The 18,933-nt window shown below is 32.1% G+C and overlaps 2 protein-coding genes across 5 annotated transcripts; one reads left to right on the forward strand and one right to left on the reverse strand.

Moving 5' to 3' along the window:
- Positions 1-427: 427 nt before the first annotated feature.
- LOC107434132 (cellulose synthase-like protein E6) lies at positions 428-6,573 on the reverse strand. Its single transcript, XM_016045559.4, has 8 exons — positions 6,026-6,573; positions 4,265-4,586; positions 2,830-2,970; positions 2,620-2,751; positions 2,162-2,374; positions 1,848-2,072; positions 1,412-1,759; positions 428-1,103 (listed from the first exon to the last, which is right to left on the reverse strand). The coding sequence occupies exons 1-8, from the start codon at positions 6,337-6,339 to the stop codon at positions 564-566; spliced, it is 2,235 nt and encodes a 744-aa protein (XP_015901045.2). The 5' UTR covers positions 6,340-6,573; the 3' UTR covers positions 428-563.
- Positions 6,574-13,383: 6,810 nt separating this feature from the next.
- Positions 13,384-18,693, forward strand: LOC107433951 (WEB family protein At5g55860). Of its 4 annotated transcripts, none has more exons than XM_016045355.4 (4): positions 13,384-14,155; positions 14,318-14,430; positions 15,782-15,984; positions 16,718-18,693. In XM_016045355.4, the coding sequence occupies exons 3-4, from the start codon at positions 15,808-15,810 to the stop codon at positions 18,500-18,502; spliced, it is 1,962 nt and encodes a 653-aa protein (XP_015900841.2). In that variant the 5' UTR covers positions 13,384-14,155; positions 14,318-14,430; positions 15,782-15,807; the 3' UTR covers positions 18,503-18,693. The 4 variants fall into 4 exon arrangements, with proteins under 4 accessions (XP_015900841.2, XP_015900846.2, XP_015900845.2 ...); XM_016045360.4 differs by having other exon boundaries at positions 13,384-14,132; positions 14,314-14,430; XM_016045359.4 differs by having other exon boundaries at positions 13,384-14,132.
- Positions 18,694-18,933: the final 240 nt, after the last annotated feature.

Below are 18,933 nucleotides of genomic sequence, written 5' to 3' on the forward strand. Positions count from 1 at the left end.
ATGTATAGAGCATTATTTTAATATCTAAAATGAAAATGAAATGCCAAATAAGAAACATTATCCTATAGCCTGCATCATGGTTGCATGAAAGAAAGTTGACCTTACTAGAGAAAAAAGGGAAAAAAATATTACCAAGATCTAGTGAAAGAAGCATAATGAAATCCACCATGTAGCATATTAACATTAGTGGCGTTTAAACTCGATGAATAACATAGTATTTTTGCTCATACAAGATAGCACATTTTATGACGTATTATACTTGCCGCAAATATTGTTTATCATCTTTATAAATAGACAATCTTTTTTTTTTTTTCTTTTTTGTTTCTCGATTTATATTGTACTTGAGAATATATATTATACTTTGATGTCGTTAGCTTTTTAATGCCAATTATTTTTAATTCTAACCAAAAAAAAAAAAAAAAAAAAAGAAGAAGGAAAAATGGTGTACATTCGTTGGAATACTAAGTAAATTAACAATTGTTGGTCATACAAGAGTTTGGAAAAAAAAAACAAAATCATTCATGTCGTTACACTTTCGTTGTCCAAGTTTATAGAAAGCCATCCTAACTAACAGGAATCAAGCATGCAAGTGAAGCTAGAACAATGGACTTGAACATAACAGAGGAAGGTATGCATCCCTTATCACTGCGAAGGAAAAGTGCTTGATATACTGGCAAATTGACCAAAACTACCAGGGCACAAAGAATAATCTGCAGGATCAACTGGTCTGGTGCCCTGAAATCCAACACAACCTTCTTGATTCCCCAAACTAAAGTGAACAAGTTGAGCAATGCCAGTGTTGATGTTATGGTGAACATTATCGTTGAGCTTCCAAATTCCATCACCTCTTGTTCATACCTCTTTAACACATCTTCTGTCATCACTTTTGTAGTGAGAGAAAATTTTGTTTGGGATAGTCCTAGTTGCCTCAGAATGGTATCCAGGAAACCGAAGAAATAAGAACTAGTCCTTCTAATCAACCACAACCTTTGAAAGTTCCACCAACCTTTCGGTGTACCATCACAGCTCAGGAATTCAAAGATGCTGTATACATTACTGGCCGCAATAACATAAGCAAAGGGCAGGAGCCACAGACTTGAAACCTGAGACATAATTAAGAAGCCATTGGAAAACTGTTAAAAAATTATTCCAATGATCTTTAGAGGGATTACTAGCTTATCAAGAATATTTTTCCCTCTTCGAAAACATTTTAGTTATACATTTGCAGAGAAATTAACTTGAGAAAAGAATTTTGAATCCCTCTAGTTTGCAGGATTGTTGAGGTCCTCATGTTATTCGTTTTAGTACGATTCATGTAAAAAATGCAATAGCACGCGATTCTCATCCATTTTTCTTTTTTGTCAGGAAAAATAAATGGAAGAAAATAGAGTGGAGATTTGGATTGAGATACCTCTGGAAACAAGGAGACACCATTGAGCAAGCAAATGGAGGGAACGACCACGTAGTACAGAACTGGCAAAGAAGTAGGAGCCCATAAAAGATATACACAGTATCCCATCTGAGCACCTAATTTGATCACTCCATGTCCATATGTAAAAGGGCAATACTTGGAGACAAATATCTGAAACATGCCTTCAGACCACCTTTTGTGCTGAAGAAGCTCTGCATCTAAGGTCGTCGGAGCAACACCTAAGAAGGCTTTTCTATCTGGATTGTAATACAATGATTTCCAACCCCGGCATTGGATTGCCAACCCGGTTATAACATCTTCAACAGGACAACCATATATCAATCCCATCTGCATATTCATTTAACATGTTTTCATCAGCATAAAAACTTCGAAAGCAATGAGCAAAAGAAATGGGGGGAGAGAGAGAGAGAGAGACCTCTTTCCCCCATTGCGTATCCTTCTCATAGCTGCAACTAGCAAGAACTTTTGATGCTTCTTCCAAATCATTGATACTTCTGTCAACATTCTTTTTGCTCTTTATGTTCCATTGTCCACTAGAACCCTTGATATACTTCCTTCCAACAAGAGCTTCTCTTCGATGGAGGCATCCAGTGCCACAGTAAATTGATGCACCATAGCCACCCATTCCAGCAAGCTCAACCTTCATATATGACAAAGAACCAAAAGTTTATCTATTACTTGTTTCGAAAGGAAAGACTGAGTTCCAGCATAGGATATATTATTACTCACCCCACTCGTTACAAAAGCAGCGTCTGCATATATATCATTCTTGGTGAGATTGTCAAAATTCTGTGGAAACTGCACATATGCTACCTCATGGCCTTCCTTTTCGTCCATGAAGAAACACAATGTCTCTCGTACTGTATCTGAATCGTTGGCATACATGTCACAGTCCAAGTTGAGGATGAATGGTGCATCGCTTATCTCAGATGACACTCTCATCTGCTTCTCCAAAACTTTAACAGCTTAAAAAGTTGCTTTTGTGTAATACACAACTCAAAAACTGAAATAACAGCATATCTAATTTTATTTCTTTTTTAGCACCAATTTTAGATGGAGTTGGACAGCTTTTTTGCATATTATTTAAAATTGGTCTATGTGAATGCAGGTCAGACTTAATGCTTAATGATATATATACATATATATATATATATAGATAGATATATCCATGGACATAGAAAGCTTACAAGTGCATTCATGGCTCCAGCCTTGAAGTTGTGATGCCACTGTGGTCTCTTTTCTCTTGCCATGTATACTAGTGTTGGCAATCGATTTCCATCGTTGTCAGTGGCATTTATGTCTCTCCCATCGATTAAGATCTGGGGAAGTAAAGGTAATAAAATGGAAGAAGAAACCAACAAAGAAAAAAAAAAATGATCAATTTATACAAACATTACCTGGACAATAGACTGATGATTCTGCTTTGTTATGTTAAAATCCCATTCTGAGAATCCTTTATGTTGATCCCTTGTTTCTTTTGGAATCTTGCCTGTTTCAATAGCTGATTCGATCCGGTTTTTCATTTCTTCATACAGTTTCTTTCATGAAATACAAAATCAGGATCAAATTAATTGGTTTTGTCAACAAAGTAATTAGGCATTATTATTTTAAAGAAGATGCTTTATATTCCATAATCAACAAGAAACTGCTAACCATTCCAATGACACTTGAATACCCATGCTGATTAACTCTGAGACATTAGTAGTCTGATATTGTGAGACATGTTTTGGACAATCTAGAGTAACTGATTTGCCTAAATTCCTGTATATAATAAGCTCTATTCCATTATAATCCCAAGACCCCTTTTGTACATACTGTTTCCAAAAAGAGAAGCTTCACTGGATGTTAAAGCACAAGTAGTTGGAAAATTTTAAATTAAATATTATTTAATTTTTAAAAAATTGAATGGAAATTTTATTTTTTTTACATTTTTAAAAGGTTATATTATATAAAAATGGATATGACGTTTAAAAAGATATCTATTCATCATTTAAAGATATCTTTACATAGAAATATATCTTTATAAATTGACATATTTTTTCGGTTACATATCCTTTTACCTTCTATAAATAGATATATTATGTTTATTTTCACTAACCAAAAAAAGGAAATAAAACACTATTTCAATTTAAATTCATATATTCATAATATTAGAGAATATTAAAAAGATAGAAATGTATCTTTATGAAATGTATCTATTTATCATTTAAAAAAATGATTTTTACATCTTTTTAAAAAGATATCTATATTTATAAATTGATATGTTTTTTGTTTACATATCCTTTTAACTTCTATAAATAGATATATTACGTTTATTTTTACTAACCAAAAAAAAATTATTTCAGTTGAAATTCATATATTCATAATATTAGAAAATATTAAGTGTTGCATAAGTTGAAAAGAAGTTTAAATCAAATTTATTTTGCTAATTCTGATAATTTAAAGTTTTACTATTATCAAAATAAAATCGTCATATTTTAAAAGACAATTGTCATAAAACCATAAATAATTAAATGGGACAAATTTGTTTTAGTGACATGATTCAATTTTAACCTCGATCTACTTATTGATTTTTTTGTAAACTCTACTTATATTTATACATAGTATCTTTTTATTTGCATGTTTCTTGAATAAAAGTTTAATCACATTTTTTTGTTGGATTTAATACTTGGTTTTATATAAACCAATTTTGCTAACAGTACTATTTTTAACTTATCAGTTCTATTGTTTATATATATATATATATATATAATAGATAAATAAAACCTTATCAGTTACTTTTCAAACCAAGTCAAGTTAAATTATGCTTTTTGTAGTCAATTTCGTATGTACCTTGATAGCCAACCATTCCTGACCAAACTTGCTGTCCTGTAGCGAAGAAGAATCCAAGGCAAAATAGGCCTCTGGTGACCTTGTTTCAACCTTGAATCTCTTGCAAAAAGGAATCCAATCCTTAGAGAAATGAGAGGCCTCAAGGAGAGCAAAGAACGTGAATTCAGACCCTCCATCATCAGATAGATAAATGCTCAGCTTCTCTGGTGGATAATTATAGGCCATTGTTGATAAAACAGTGCTAATCACCAAGGTTGGTGGCTCCATTATGGGGTCTGCTGTGCAAACAAAAATGTCCACACCTGGTAACTTCTCCTCGTATCTGTAACATGCAAAACTAGTATTACTTTTTTAGCTAGCAACCAAAAGTATGCAAAGATTTTCACTTTCACAGCAAATATGCAAAGATTTTCACTTTCACCACAAATTTATATATATATATATATATATATATATATATTTATAAGTTAATGTATTATTCTTATGGTACTAGTCACTAAATGTGTCGTGTTGTCAGAAGTTTCAACATCATTGAATTTTTGCTAGAATATGATGTAGATTTTTAATGGTGTTGGACCACAACAAGTATACTATCATTGTCCAGGTCCGTATCAACAATAATACAATAACTTTTATAAATAATAATAATAATAATTATATAGTAATTTATATAACTTAATACATATATATAAATATATATAAAGTTAAAAAAAAAAAAACTATATAACTTGGTTTTCATAAACAAATGCTTAATAGCAATATGAAAAATCAATTTTTAATTGAATAAATAAATGGCCAAAAAAAAATAAACATATAAGATTATACAATTAAATGAACTTAAAGTTTGGATTTTTTTTTTAAGTTTTAGGCATATAATAATAAAAATATTGTGCAAATTAAAAAAGTAAATAATTTTAATAAAATACCTCTAAAAATGTATTTTGGGTAAAGAAGTTTATATCAACATAAGAGCAAACGAGATCTTTTTTGTACATTAATAAAGTTTTTTAGGATTAATTAGGTTTTATTTTTTTAGTATTAATTACTTTCCTTCGCATTAATTTATGAAAAATAATAATAATGAAAAAAACAAAGGAATATCTTTTCCAATAAAACTCATAAATTGCCTAAAAAAAGGAATTGCTATCACTATATAACTCAAAATTTTGAACCTATTTGACTTTTTTAACCTTATTTATATGTGGAATATTAACTTTCACATGGGATAAAAAAAAATTAAAAAATAAAAAAATTTCTAATTAAATATGGGGATGTATGTGGGAACTCCAAATTTGGCATACGGAGGCAGCTGCCCCCACTGCACTGTTGCGAAATCTGCATGTATTGCCCTTGATGTGCAGTTAGATGGCAATAGCTAGCCACTCTCATTAAACTGTCATAGCCAGTTTTCTCTTTCCCAAAAAATATATATGCTCTTAATTTATTATTTGGAGATTTCATAGCATTTATTTTTCTTGTTTATCAGTTTTCAACTGATATTTAAAATATATTGGTGAGCTATATAAACTTCATGAAATATTAAAATTTAATGGCAAAATGAAAAATGAACTTTGCGTGACTCTATTAAAGACATATACAAATCATCACCATTTAAAACAATCCAAAAATTAATAAAATTAAGAAGTGAAAAACAATGAACTGAATATATATATATATAGTCAGAAAAAAATTATTGGCTACAAATTACAAGTTTCATGCAGTTTAAGGTAGGGATAATATAAAAGAGAGAGGGACAAAAACCTGTTAGAAAGTCTGTCTTTGAAAGGGTGAGAATAAGAAACATTCCATCTCGATGACTGAGTAAAGATCCAGTAAATTCCAAAACCAAGCTCAGCCATGAACATACCAATCCAAGCCCATAATTTCCCTCTCTCTCCCTCTCCATTAGGGATGTTTGATAACCTGTAAAACCATATCAAACATATTCCCACCATTATTGTTGAAGAAAACACCCTATAAGCTCCTCTCAATCTTCCTGCTTTTCTCTCAAACAGTGGAAGCAATCCTGCTTCATCATCTTTTCCCACTACTACTCCACTTTCTTGCGTACCCATCTGGTCTCTCTCTAATCTCTCTCTCTGTTTTTTAATTCGTGTGAGTGCATGTGATTAGTTTGCTAAATATATACTTGGCAATGTGCAAGACTCGTATATATAAATAAAAAGGGAACCAAGAGAGAAACAACCAGGTAGAAAGCTGGAACACAATTAATATTACTTGGCAATACAGTCCAAAAGTTTGGTCATAATTTTCCGTGTTACACTTCTTTGTTATGTCTCCGTCCGCTCTCATATGGAAAGCTGGGCAAAAGTGGGGTGTGTGTGTGTGTGTGTGCATATATATATATATATATAATTATGACGTTCCGGCGGTATGTGATCCATATTGAATCATTTGCGTGGAAGTGAGAAGTGCTTTGGTTCACCAAGTATAGTCTTTGTAGTTCCAGCTCAGATTCTGGCCTTCTAGGCTATCTTACACATGGATAAGAATGTGCCCTGTAACTAATTGAATTTTATTAAATATCTAAAAAACTAAAAATGAAAAAATAAAAATAATCAATTAAATTATCATATTATAATAAAAATTGGTATCAGTCATATTAAGGTATAACTTTATTAGTAATTCTATATTTGTTAAATTTATTTATCAAAAATTTTAATAAATAATAGTATGATATTATGCAATTAATTTTTCATCTTATAATTATACATATAAATAAATTAATCATTCATATAATATTATTTTATTGTTTTTCAAAATTTTAATAAATAAATTTGATAAGTGTAGCATTAATATAATTTAGTTTTTGAAGCCAAAAAAAAATATATATATATATATATAATTTAGTTTTCATTTTCGCCAGATTATTTTACTTTCCAATTCCAATGTTCTCCTTGTTAAGTTAAATAATAATAATAAATTAATAACAGGAAAACACTTATCTTTTCACATCCCCTAGCTCCTCCATCTAATCTATTACCCGTGAGAGAGGAAGCTTTCAGAAACAAAAGAGATTCAATGATTCCCTGCCACCACCAGTCAGATTTTTTGGGTCCCCTCTCCAGCTCTCCCTTTTGTCAATTTGCAATCAACACCCGATTGATGTCTACCCAAAGTCAAGGCTGACATAAATACAAAAAAGAAAAAAAAAATTTATATATATATATATATATATTGAGGCTACAGTGCGAAGGTAAAGCCGGAGTAGGAGACACGTTTTATATGGAGATGGTGAGCCAAATACTGGGTTGGGTATTTTTGGTCCGCAAACCATGCTTTTTTTTTTTTTTTATGTACTTTGCAGAATCCATAAAAGGGTAGACATAATTTTAACCGGTAAAGGGTGTATAATTTAACTAAATATGTATGTTTGATTTTGTATTTTTTATTTTTTTTTCTTTGTTTTGGTTTGGGATGGGAAAGTTTAAGGCACCGTAATTTGGTTTTTGGCCTTTCAGATAGATGGGTTTATCAAAACTGGCAAAATTGAGATGGGAAAGCAAAATAGGGTGCCAATAACACCATCCTACAATGTACAGAAGCAAAATAGGTTTTTTTGAGTCTCACTTTCTTCATGGACGTAACTATCAGCTTCATAATTAGTTTACATATGATAACATTGATAAGTAAAGTTGGAAATGCATTTGTGAGGCTAATAATGTCGCCTAACTACAAGTAGCCGCAAACCAAATAGTTAGTCAAAAATCCCATATTTAGATTTGGAATATGCACATACACAATACACATGTTACATAATATTCTTCCTAAAATTTGTCATCATCGAACAAATTATGGAGTTATCTTCGGTGCGGTTCAAACAATCAAGATAGTGATGCTGATCAACTTCTTAAAGCTGATGAACTCATTAATCAATATATTAAGTTCATGCACTAATGCTGTAGTTAGTGTTTGTCATGTTCTATATTCTATTTTAACCATTTATACCCATAATGTGAGGATGGATCCATTATTATCTAATAATTTAAATTTAAAACTAGAAATGTCAATAAGATGGAACGGGATCGGTTTTTAAAATTTTATCTCCATCCTGCAGGGAATTTTTCATCTCATCCCCGTGGTTTTTCTCATTTATTTAAAGACAGAACAATAACAAAGATTTCCCAATCGAGGTCGTGGTGAAACGATTTTCTCCGTTTATTTTTTTTTTTAATAATTGATATAGTTTTTTTTTTGAAAAATTTATATAAAAAAAAAATTATTTTTATAAATAAAATGTAAATAAAGTGACTAAAATATAATAAAATACATCAAGATCTAAATTTACAATTATAATAAAATACATCCTGAAAAAATATAATAGTTCAAATATATAAAAAAAAAATAAGTAAATATATATAGAGCGGATTCGGGTCGAATTTTTTATTCTCCAGTCTCAGTCCGTCTCTATATCGGACCTTAAGGATTTATCCCAAGTCCACCCCATAGTCTCAATTTTTCGGAAAATAAACCTTTCCGTTGTGGGCATTGCACCGCGGTTTTCAAAATATAAGGGATAAATTGGCATTCATATTTAAAACATAATAAATTAGAAAATACATAAAATTAAATTTAGAAATTTCATCAGGTTGATTTGTCCGTAATCTTGGTATGGTTCTTGGTTTGAATCTTTGGTTGTTCTTCCTCTTCCAGTTGATTTCTTGCTGATTAATTGTTCATTTCCTCTTCGTCGTTTTGGTTCAGCGGGAGAAGAAAAAGATTAGGATTCTCAAAGAAATAGCATAGGAAAAACAAAGAAGAATAATAAAATAAAACTATTGTGATGTTTGAAAAAGACAGCCTAAAATTAAGAAATGGAGATTTAGCCAGGAACAATTTTAATTTTGTCTATGAGGAATTGAGATTGCATTAGAATTCCTATGAATTTTGAAAAATTAAAATAGTTTTTGACTTTTCTTCTTTAACAACTCTGGATCTAGAACCTTGTTTATTAAACGGTAAATTTTAGACTATCTTATTAATTTGTTTTTCTTGTTAACAAGAATCTCACAGGCTATTTGCCGGAATTTCATTCAAGCAATGCTCCCAGTTATCTGACCCTCGGTGGCACATGAAAACAAAAATTTAAAGCTTTGCAAAATTGGGAATTTACGTATTATTGGGTTTTTTTCTCTAATGGTTTGTTTCCACAGTGTTTGAACGAGGTTAAAACAAAAATTTTTTAAAGTTACTTTTTGATTTGAGGATTCAGTCCAACCAATTTGAAGCTCTGTTCCAATGGCGTTGGGCAACAAGAGGACATAAAAGAATAAAACAATAAAAAAATAATAAAAAAAAGATGACATGCGATGGTGATGTTTTCACTTCCCAAGTAAATGGTTACATGTATTGGCATGTGGCTGTGGACCGACAGCCGCTTAGATGGTTATTACCATCGTTAATAATATATATTTGGATTCAAAATTGATAGTTACATTTTTTAAAAGATATGAATATAAATATTTTTATGTCCACATATAGATATATATATATATATATATATATTTTTTTTAGCAAATTTTTTAAGTTCATGAATTAGAAATTTTTAATCAACTTTAATTTACAAGCAACTTTAATTAATTATATGAAATTAAGATTCCTTCATGTGTGTATTATAACTAAAAAAATACATATTCGGATAATATTTATATAAATAAAGACCAAAAAGAAAAATGACCATTTAGACCAGCTATAATTGGCGCGATTAAAATAGTCCTCTACAAAATGATTATTACCACTAGTTTATAATCAGCAACCCAACCTGCTAAGTCAACTAATTGGTAATTACCCTTTTTACCAAAATTTCTTGTAGAAAAGACAAAATCTTCAATTTGACTAATATTATTAGTCGTTCCCCAAGAAAACAAATGGAAAAAAAAAAAAAAAAAAACAGAGAGAGGGAAAAATATCACACAAGGTCAAGTTCACAAGAAAGTACCTAATTATTTTATTTGATTTTCATAACAAAAATATCAAATTTAATATTTATTTATTGGTTTGCGAGTGAGTGAGTAGTACTACTAGTACATCTGAAGTGGTCTGCTTGCTGAGTTGTGCCACAGCACCCATCAACTCTATCAGCCGAGCCCGTCTTCGACCCCATGACGATGGGCTTTGCTTTTGGGCTTCAGCTCCGAAATCCCATGCACACACACTTGTTCATCTTCTTCTTTATTTTCATGTAAATTGATATTAACCTTTGGCATTCTCTCACCAATCTCATCCTCTTTTCCTGCATGCCTTATTTGCCTTTTTTTCTTCTTCTTTATTGCTTGTCATTGTTTTTGTGTTTTTTTTTTTGACTTTTTTTGTGGGATTACTTAAAAGAGTGTTTTCATCTTCAAAATTGTACCCATAAAAAAGGACTTTGTGGTTCTGTGGTTGTGGGTTTGGCTGAGCATATTATTTCTAAGGCTCTCTCTGCCTCAGATGCCACGTTTCCATTTTCAATGCTGATGTGTAGCTTTTAGACCCTGTAAGTGTCTTCTACTTAGAAGCCCACTTGTCATTTTGGTATCCAATTACCGACTAATTGTATAAGGCCAATGTTTCATTTTGGGCTTTTTAACTATATTAAATTGGTTTGATCTTAGCCCAATCCAATCACTAGACATGTCTCTTTTCTTTAAATTGGTGGCCATTATTTTTCTTTATATTTTATAATTCCTAATCATTATGATGAAAAGTTTCATTATTGATACAATAATTTATATATATCGGTTATCATTGAACAATTAATGCATTAACGAATTTTAACAAATCAATTTGGGTTTATGCAATTTTGCTAAAAATTTCATGTTGGTTTAATGAAATTCTTCCCCTTTGAAATACCAAACTACCCATCAATATATTTATTTATAAATAAAATACAGAGTAATTGGGGCGCACCCAAACTATATTCACAGTTGTTTAGACTCTTTCTTTTAGCATCTTTGCCTTTAAATTTTAATTTTGATGCATTTTGCTCGTAACATTTAGTAATCTCGAGGAATTGTCTTATTTTTGAAATTGTTGTTTTCTTAGTATAGTAAATTTATTGCATGATTCAAAACTGCTAAAAATAAGATTGAAAAATAATTTAAGAACCGAAGGGAAAATTTAAATTTAACAGTCAAAGTGCTAAATAAACGGTTACAGAACTAAATTGTAAATATAGATTTAGTTCATAAATTAACAATATCAATTACTTTAAATTTAAAGATCCGATCAATATAGGTTATATAAAAAGAGTTTTTAACTATAAAGGGTCTGTTTAATGTTTTTTATTTTTTATTTTCAAAATATAAAATAAAAATAGTTTTTTATTATTTTATTAAAATAATGGGTGTTTGGCCAATTGTGTGTGTATGTGGTTTCGAATTGCACGGAGTAAATTGTCATTCTTACTCTACTCTGTCAACGCTTAAGTATCAGATAGAATGAATCAACATATTTTTAATTTTTTTGAAAACTATAAAAAATATTTTTTTATTATTATTTTCATTTATTTTCTAAAAATAGTTTTTAAAAATTGATAATCAAATAATACATTTTTGTTTTTAAAATAATTTTTAAAACAGAAGACTAATACATGCTCAAAATTTTTTTTAGTAAACTTGTATAAGAAAAGCTTTAATTGAAAGGCTAATAAATATTTAATTATTAATTTAGAAAGTGCTTTTGAACTTTTTATGTAATGCTTTTTTTGTTTTTTCCTATAAGTTTAAAATTATTTTTTTTAAGAAAATTTAAAATTTTAGCTTTTTCATTTTAACATAAAAAAGGTTTTTTAATTAATAAACAACTATTAACATGTAAGTAAACAACTATTTTTTATTTGAGAAAAAAAACCATTTTTAAATAAAAAAAGCTTTTAATGCTTTTTATTAAAAAAAAAATGTCATACAGGCTAAATATAAAAATATTTTTGATATATCAAATAAATATAAATAAAGAGTAAAGTAGATATAAATATAAATATCCTTTAAAAAAAAAAAAAGTAGATATAAATATGTTTATCATTTCTTTCAATGCTGATCGCTGGTAAGTAATCTTGAATGCATTTATACTGAAAAAGCTGACATAAATGTTATGGGTCAACCCCTTTTTTTTTTTCTTTTTTTTTTTGGGGGGGGGGAGGGGGGGATGGATTTCTTTGATATCTTACATCTACAATTTTATCTATCTTTCGTAAAATCAAAAAAAATAAAAATAAAAAAATAAACCAAAGTTTCATGTTTGTTTTAAATTAGAGACATTAACAATTATAAATTGATACCAACTTTAATATCTAGCCTTCCAAGCTAATGCAAATCTGATTTGAATCTTGCTTTCCGTTTTTGTTTTCCCTTTTTTTTTTTTTTTTTTTTGGGGGGGGGATGACATTATGCTTACATTTTCATATCTCTATTCTGTATTTCTTTTTTATTTTCATAATCTATATATTTGCTAAATATAAAATTTGTAATAATTTGATTATAAAAATATAAACAAAATGACTATAATTAATGCAATGCATTGTTGAAATATAGTACTTTTACCATTTGTATTGTTCAGATTAATATCTTAGTTTATATATATATTTATTGGTGGATAGATTAATATCTCAATATCCAAATGGTAAAGTACTATACTTTTCACTAATTACCACAAAGACAAAAAGAATTCAATAAAAAAACACGAAGTTAAAAGAAACAGAAAAAGCAAATACAACTTATTTGGTAAGATTCCAAATCCACAATTTAAGTTTAAAAAAAAAAAAGTAAGGAGCCTTGGAAAAGTTGGGAAATATACTAAATATGCATGTGCATAATGGCGGTCCAGTTTTTCATATGGGTATGCCTGCCAATTTCCCATTTCTCAAACCCCACAAAACTTGATAGAAAAAGAAAGAAATATTTGCACTGTTTATGTTTGGGTGTGACATGTGAGAGAGAGAGAGAGATAGAAACTACACCATAAGTCTAGAGAGAGAAAGTGATAGAAAATAGAGAGAGAAAGAGAAAGAAAGCCTACAAGGCTACAACCAAAACTACACCAATTCGTTCATATCAAAACAAACCAAAACCCATCTCTCTCTTTCCCTCTGTCTACTTTTATTGGCCTTTTGGTCATGGTCACCAAGTCAGAGAGTAGGATTGGACGGTGGTGTTTGCTTACGTGGCAATATCCACTCTAGGCCTAATCCTCTGAAACCTCTCTTTCTTAGACCCCCAACGTGCAACTCCTTCACGGGCATTGTACCTTTTGCGCGATGTGAATTTTAATTGAAAAGTGGGACATTTTGTTTCTTTAAAGTACAATAATTTGATGCACAGGAAAGAAATTCAAGAGAAACATATCCCATAGAATCTTTCTCTCGCTCTCTCTCTTCTCTCTCTCTCGCTTTCGTGAAACTCAGTCGCTGATAAAAAATTTGTCTCGAACAGCTTTCGAATTTTCAAACAGCTCTCTCTATCTCTCTCTCTGTCTCGCTGTCTCTCTCTCTCTCTAATGTTCGGAACACGGTCCGAAACGTTTTCTAGAACTACAAGAAAACTCCAAAGGAGTCCGAGCTTTTTTTTTTTTTTTTTTTTTTGAACTTTCTGAAATTCTGAGGAAGAAATTTTGTGGGTCGGGAAAAAGCTTTTGAGTTTTCTTCTGGGGGATTTTCGTGTTGCAAGAGTTTTTTTTTTTTTTTTTTTTTTCGTTGATGGGTTTTTGGTTCGTGGGTTCGACATGTTTGACGGGGTTTTGACCTTCCAATAGCATGGTGATCCGTGAGGATGATCACAAATAACTACCATGTCACTGTTCGTAATGGAGCCTTGGTTTTGAGCGTTCTGTTTTGTTTCTAGGGTTCGCTGTGTGTGTGTGCACGCTTTTTCATGTGAGTTTGATTAGGGTTTCTGGGTAAGCTTTTATCAAAACCGAGTTCCTGGTTCTTTTACCGTTTTTAAAAGCTTAATCTTTTTATTTACTGCCATTTTGGGACTCGTTGAATCCATTGTGGTTTTGGGTTACTGTGGTGCTTTAATGATTTTTTTGACAAATTTTCCCCTTTTGTGAAGCTAGGATTTGGATTTGAATTTGAATTTGAATTCCATAAGAACTGGAAGGTTTCAGTTTTGGAGGAGTGGTTGAATAGTGATTGGCCCCATTTGCTCCAAGAATACGAAAAGCATAAGGTATACTTGTTGTACAATTTATTTTCGTGAAAATATTTTTTATTAGTTGTAAATCTTGAAACTTTTTTCTGGAATAAATATTTGGGGCCTGCTTGAGTTGGAGTGTGTATTTTTCTACTCCATTTATATGTATATCTGCGGCGAGTTGGACAATAACAAATGATTTCTATCTGAAAGTGGGGATCTTTAAGGTGCAGTTGGGACCTGTTGAATTCTGAGGATATGAGACTTGGAGAGTTTCAGTATCCCTGAAATGGGTTGCTAGGTTTTTATCAGTTTGAATTTGTTACATTTTACTCGAATTTTACAGTGGGGAGATTTTGGATTTTCTCGTGTTTTCGTTAGAAGTAAGCATTCATCACCATGTTAATGAAAAGGGAGTTTAAAACGAAAATCGGTAATGAAAGGAGACAGATGATGGATACTATTTTGGTGTTTAGGCAAAAAATTGTTGGTTTGGTTGTGAATGGCCTCAATGGAAGAAGAATTGATCTATTTAGTGAGGAATTTGCGATGTGGGGTTCTTTGTGTCTTGCTATTTGTTTTTTTGCTGGTAGTTAACGTAAGGCCATTGCTAGTAGATGCCACTTGAAGTGGGTTTAGGTGTTAGGTAGACTTGGGAAGCATCCTTTCTCCTCCTTTTAGATGTTAGCTTGACTTAGTATTCATTTGTCTGACCCAGTTCATGCTAAACTGTATGGCCGTCCTAAGACAGAGGGGTTTTATGACAGTTTGGCCATATGTAGAGCTCAATTTTTCTTTCTATTAGTTGGTAGATACCTGCATTAATGATGTTGCATCAATGCCACTGGGAACATAATTTGAATTTTGTCTTTGCTATAATATGTTGTTGGTTTTTGTTTGCATTTTACACATAGATTTTTCTGTATTGAATCATTTATGTCAATGCAAGCAAGAAGTGCCTCATGTGTTTTCAGTGTATGGCACTTGGAAATCATCAATAGGTTTAACACTAATTGAAAGTTTTCCACATATAATTCTTGCATTCATTATTGGTTGAACTTTTTTGGATTTTGCACCTTGTTTTTTCTGTGTCAAATCACTTGGAAGCCATTCCAATCAAGTAGGGGTCTACATGTATGTACGGATCTTGGAAAACAGAGATATGATGGACACTAATTAAAAGTTTTCCTCGTATTGTTTTAGTTTCATATTTGGTTCATATTGGCTGTATGGAAGTGTTGATTTGTGGGTTAAAGTTCATCTTCTGGCTGCAAAGAAATGTTTGATATGTTATCTATTGTTACTGGGTGGGTTAACCCATTCTCTTCTGACTTGTATATGCTTTTTGAAAACAATTCCTTTTAATGTTTCCAACTGGTGGTAACAGAACCATATAACAAATAGAAAGCAAGGATGGGTGCTAAAACTCGTCAAAATGCTATGGAGTCTCCTAATCCTAAAGTGGAGGTGGGAGAAATAGACACGAGTGCCCCTTTCCAATCTGTTAAAGATGCAGTCACCCTATTTGGTGAGGGTGCATTCTCTGGGGAGAAACCTGCCATTAAGAAGGCAAAACCTCATTCTGCAGAGGTAATTTTGGTTTTTTTACTTTTTGGTATGGAAGCCATTTTTTCTGTATATTTGCACCTTTTTTTTTTTTATATTTATTAACTCCTTAGTTTATGTATTTTCTCCTGGTTTCCCAACAAGCTCTGTGGCAGTTGGTGGCATTGCATACGATGGTGCTATGTTTTTAAAGAATTTAATAAATCTGTTTTTATAAAGATTATCATGGGAGTGAACGTTGCATCAACTACAACTACTATTTGGAATGTTTAGATGCGTGGGACAGAGGGCTTGTATTACCTGCTAGTGCAGCTATGCGGTGGAAGGGAAGGGGCCTAAATTGAACCCCTTCTTTATTTTATTAATTTTTTTTCAAAGAACCAAAAAAAAAAAAAAAGGAAAAAGAAAAAAGCAGTCAAAGAGGATTATACTATCGGATGGGACATAGCAGCCACCAACCGTTCTGACACATATTTGCCTGCATTATCAACTGTTGTTGAGTTTAAAAGCTTAAATTTTTCGTTCCATGGCAATGCCTCCTCCTAGTCTTTGTAGGGAAAAAAAAAAAAATTAGAAATTTCCTGGAACGGCAAGTTTTTTTTCTCTCCACAATTTTACCATATAATTTGTTAATTCTTAGTGATTGTGAGATTTTTAATTATCATAGAAATAATTGTTCTGCTAAATACCTTTCTTGCCTGCTCATGTTTGGATTGCAAGCATCTGATTAATGTCATATTTTATTGTTTTGATGCAGAGAGTATTGGCCAAGGAGACGCAGCTTCATCTGGCCCAGAAAGAACTGAACAAGTTGAAGGAACAGATAAAGAGTGCTGAAACCACCAAAGCCCAGGCAATTGTTGAGCTTGAAAAGGCTAAAATAACTGTTGAGGATCTAAGCCACAAGTTGAAATCTCTTGGTGAATCCAAGGACTTAGCAATCAAGGCAACTGAGACTGCAAAAAACCAGGCAAAGCAGCTTGAAGATTCCAACTCTGGTAACCTTGGTGGAATTAATGATGAGTGGAAACAGGACTTGGAAACAGCAAGAGCACAGTACATGACAGTAATTACTGAACTTGATGCTGCGAAGCAAGAATTGAGGAAAATCCGCCAAGACTATGATCTGTCCACTGAAGCAAAATTGTCTGCCTACAAGCAGGAAGCAGAAGCTAAAGATGCTGCAAAAGCAAATTCAGAAAGGGTTAATGAACTGTCTAGGGAAATTTCAGCAGTGCAGGAATCAATCAAACAGGTTAAGCTTGCATCTTTGCAAGCCCAGCAAGAACAAGCAAAAATTTTTTCTGAAAAGGATGTCCAGAGGCAGACATATAAAGCTACCCTGGAGCAGTCAGTAAAAAAACTGCTTGCACTGAAGGAAGATATGAATCCAGAACTATCTAAAACTATTGAAACACAACTTGCTGAAACAATGAATGAGATTGAGTCTCTTCAAAAGCAAATGGAGAATACCAAGGCGTCAGATTTAGATTCAGTGAGAACTGTTACTTCGGAGCTGGATGATGCAAAGGAATCACTACATAAAGTAGCAGAAGAGGAAAACTCCCTTAGAAGCTTAGTCGAAACTCTGAAGTTGGAACTGGAGAATGTGAAGAAAGAGCATTCTGAATTGAAGGAAAAAGAAGCAGAAACAGAATCCATTGCTGGGAACTTGCATGTTAAGCTTCGGAAAAGTAAGGCCGAGCTTGAAGCATGTCTTGCAGAAGAGTCTAAAGCAAGAGGTGCATCCGATGAAATGATTTCAACACTGAACCAGCTATTTCAGGAAACTGAAGATGCACGTCAAGAAGCAGAAGAAATGAAGAGTAAAGCAGAGGTGTTGAAAAAGGAAATTGAAGCCACCAAAATCGCGGTAAAAGAAGCAGAGGAGAAGCTCAGAGTTGCTCTGCAAGAAGCTGAGGAAGCTAAAGCAGCGGAAGAAAAGGCTCTTGATCAGATTAAGTTATTATCTGAGAGAACCAATGCTGCACGAGCCTCAACTTCAGAGTCTGGTGCCAAGATTACAATATCGAGGGAGGAGTTTGAGTCTTTGAGCCGCAAAGTTGAGGAGTCTGACACATTAACTGAAATGAAAGTGGCTGCCGCTATTGCCCAGGTGGAAGCTGTGAAGGCTAGTGAAAATGAGGCATTGAAAAGGTTAGAGGCAAACTTGAAGGAGATCGAGGATATGAAAGCTGCAACAAATGATGCTTTGAAGAGGGCAGAAATGGCAGAAGCAGCCAAGAGGGCTGTGGAGGGAGAACTCCGGAGGTGGCGTGAACGAGAGCAGAAGAAGGCAGCTGAGGCAGCATCTCGGATATTAGCAGAAACAGAGATGTCAGTAGAATCGTCCCCACGACGATATAGAATTCAAAAACAGGAACCTGCAACCAAAGTTATAGATGCCAGGAAGTTGGAGAATGAGAAAACCTCAGCCTCAAAAAAAGTGCTTTTGCCTAATATCAGCGGCATTTTTAATAGAAGAAAGAATCAGATTGAGGGTGGGTCTCCTTCTTATCTCCCTGGTGAGAAGCCCCTGTGATATTTGTCTTTGGCCTGATCTTTATTGAGATTATTGAATGGTTGAGAGAGAAACCAAAATGTTTGTTTGTAAAATTCTATTATCTGTCGACGTTTGGAGGAGATGAAAAATGTAGGTGTCAAAAGATGAAGCTTAGTGTGATTTTGTATATGAGAACAATGTTTTTCAAGAACCATTTTTTTTTTTTTTTTTTTTTGAGTGTCCTTTGAAACTAAGCGGGAATTTCTTGCTTCTTCATCACCATTTTTAGGTTAGGCAAGAAAAAGAGAAAGAGTAGACAAGAAATTGTCACGTTCTGATTTCTATTCCAAGTAAAAAGAATTGAAGGATTAAGGATCAAGACAACAATATATAGTTTTTCATGAGTCACATTGTTTTGGGAATTAGAAAGGAAAAATAGTTTACCATATGATGGAAACTATGAATAATTT

This window comes from Ziziphus jujuba, chromosome 1 (assembly GCF_031755915.1).
Source record: "Ziziphus jujuba cultivar Dongzao chromosome 1, ASM3175591v1".
NCBI classification, from domain to species: domain Eukaryota; kingdom Viridiplantae; phylum Streptophyta; class Magnoliopsida; order Rosales; family Rhamnaceae; genus Ziziphus; species Ziziphus jujuba.

What these genes read in the sequence shown, in the direction of transcription:
- LOC107434132 (XM_016045559.4), bottom strand. Translation starts at nt 6,339, where the DNA reads ATGGGTACGCAAGAAAGTGGAGTAGTAGTGGGAAAAGATGATGAAGCA. An exon ending in CTGCTTTTGTAACGAGTGGG is followed by an intron (nt 2,073 to 2,161) that starts GTGAGTAATAAT and finishes TCATATATGAAG; the next exon opens with GTTGAGCTTGCTGGAATGGG. An exon ending in GTGTCTCCTTGTTTCCAGAG is followed by an intron (nt 1,104 to 1,411) that starts GTATCTCAATCC and finishes ATTATGTCTCAG; the next exon opens with GTTTCAAGTCTGTGGCTCCT.
- LOC107433951 (XM_016045355.4), top strand. Translation starts at nt 15,808, where the DNA reads ATGGGTGCTAAAACTCGTCAAAATGCTATGGAGTCTCCTAATCCTAAA. An exon ending in CAAAACCTCATTCTGCAGAG is followed by an intron (nt 15,985 to 16,717) that starts GTAATTTTGGTT and finishes GTTTTGATGCAG; the next exon opens with AGAGTATTGGCCAAGGAGAC.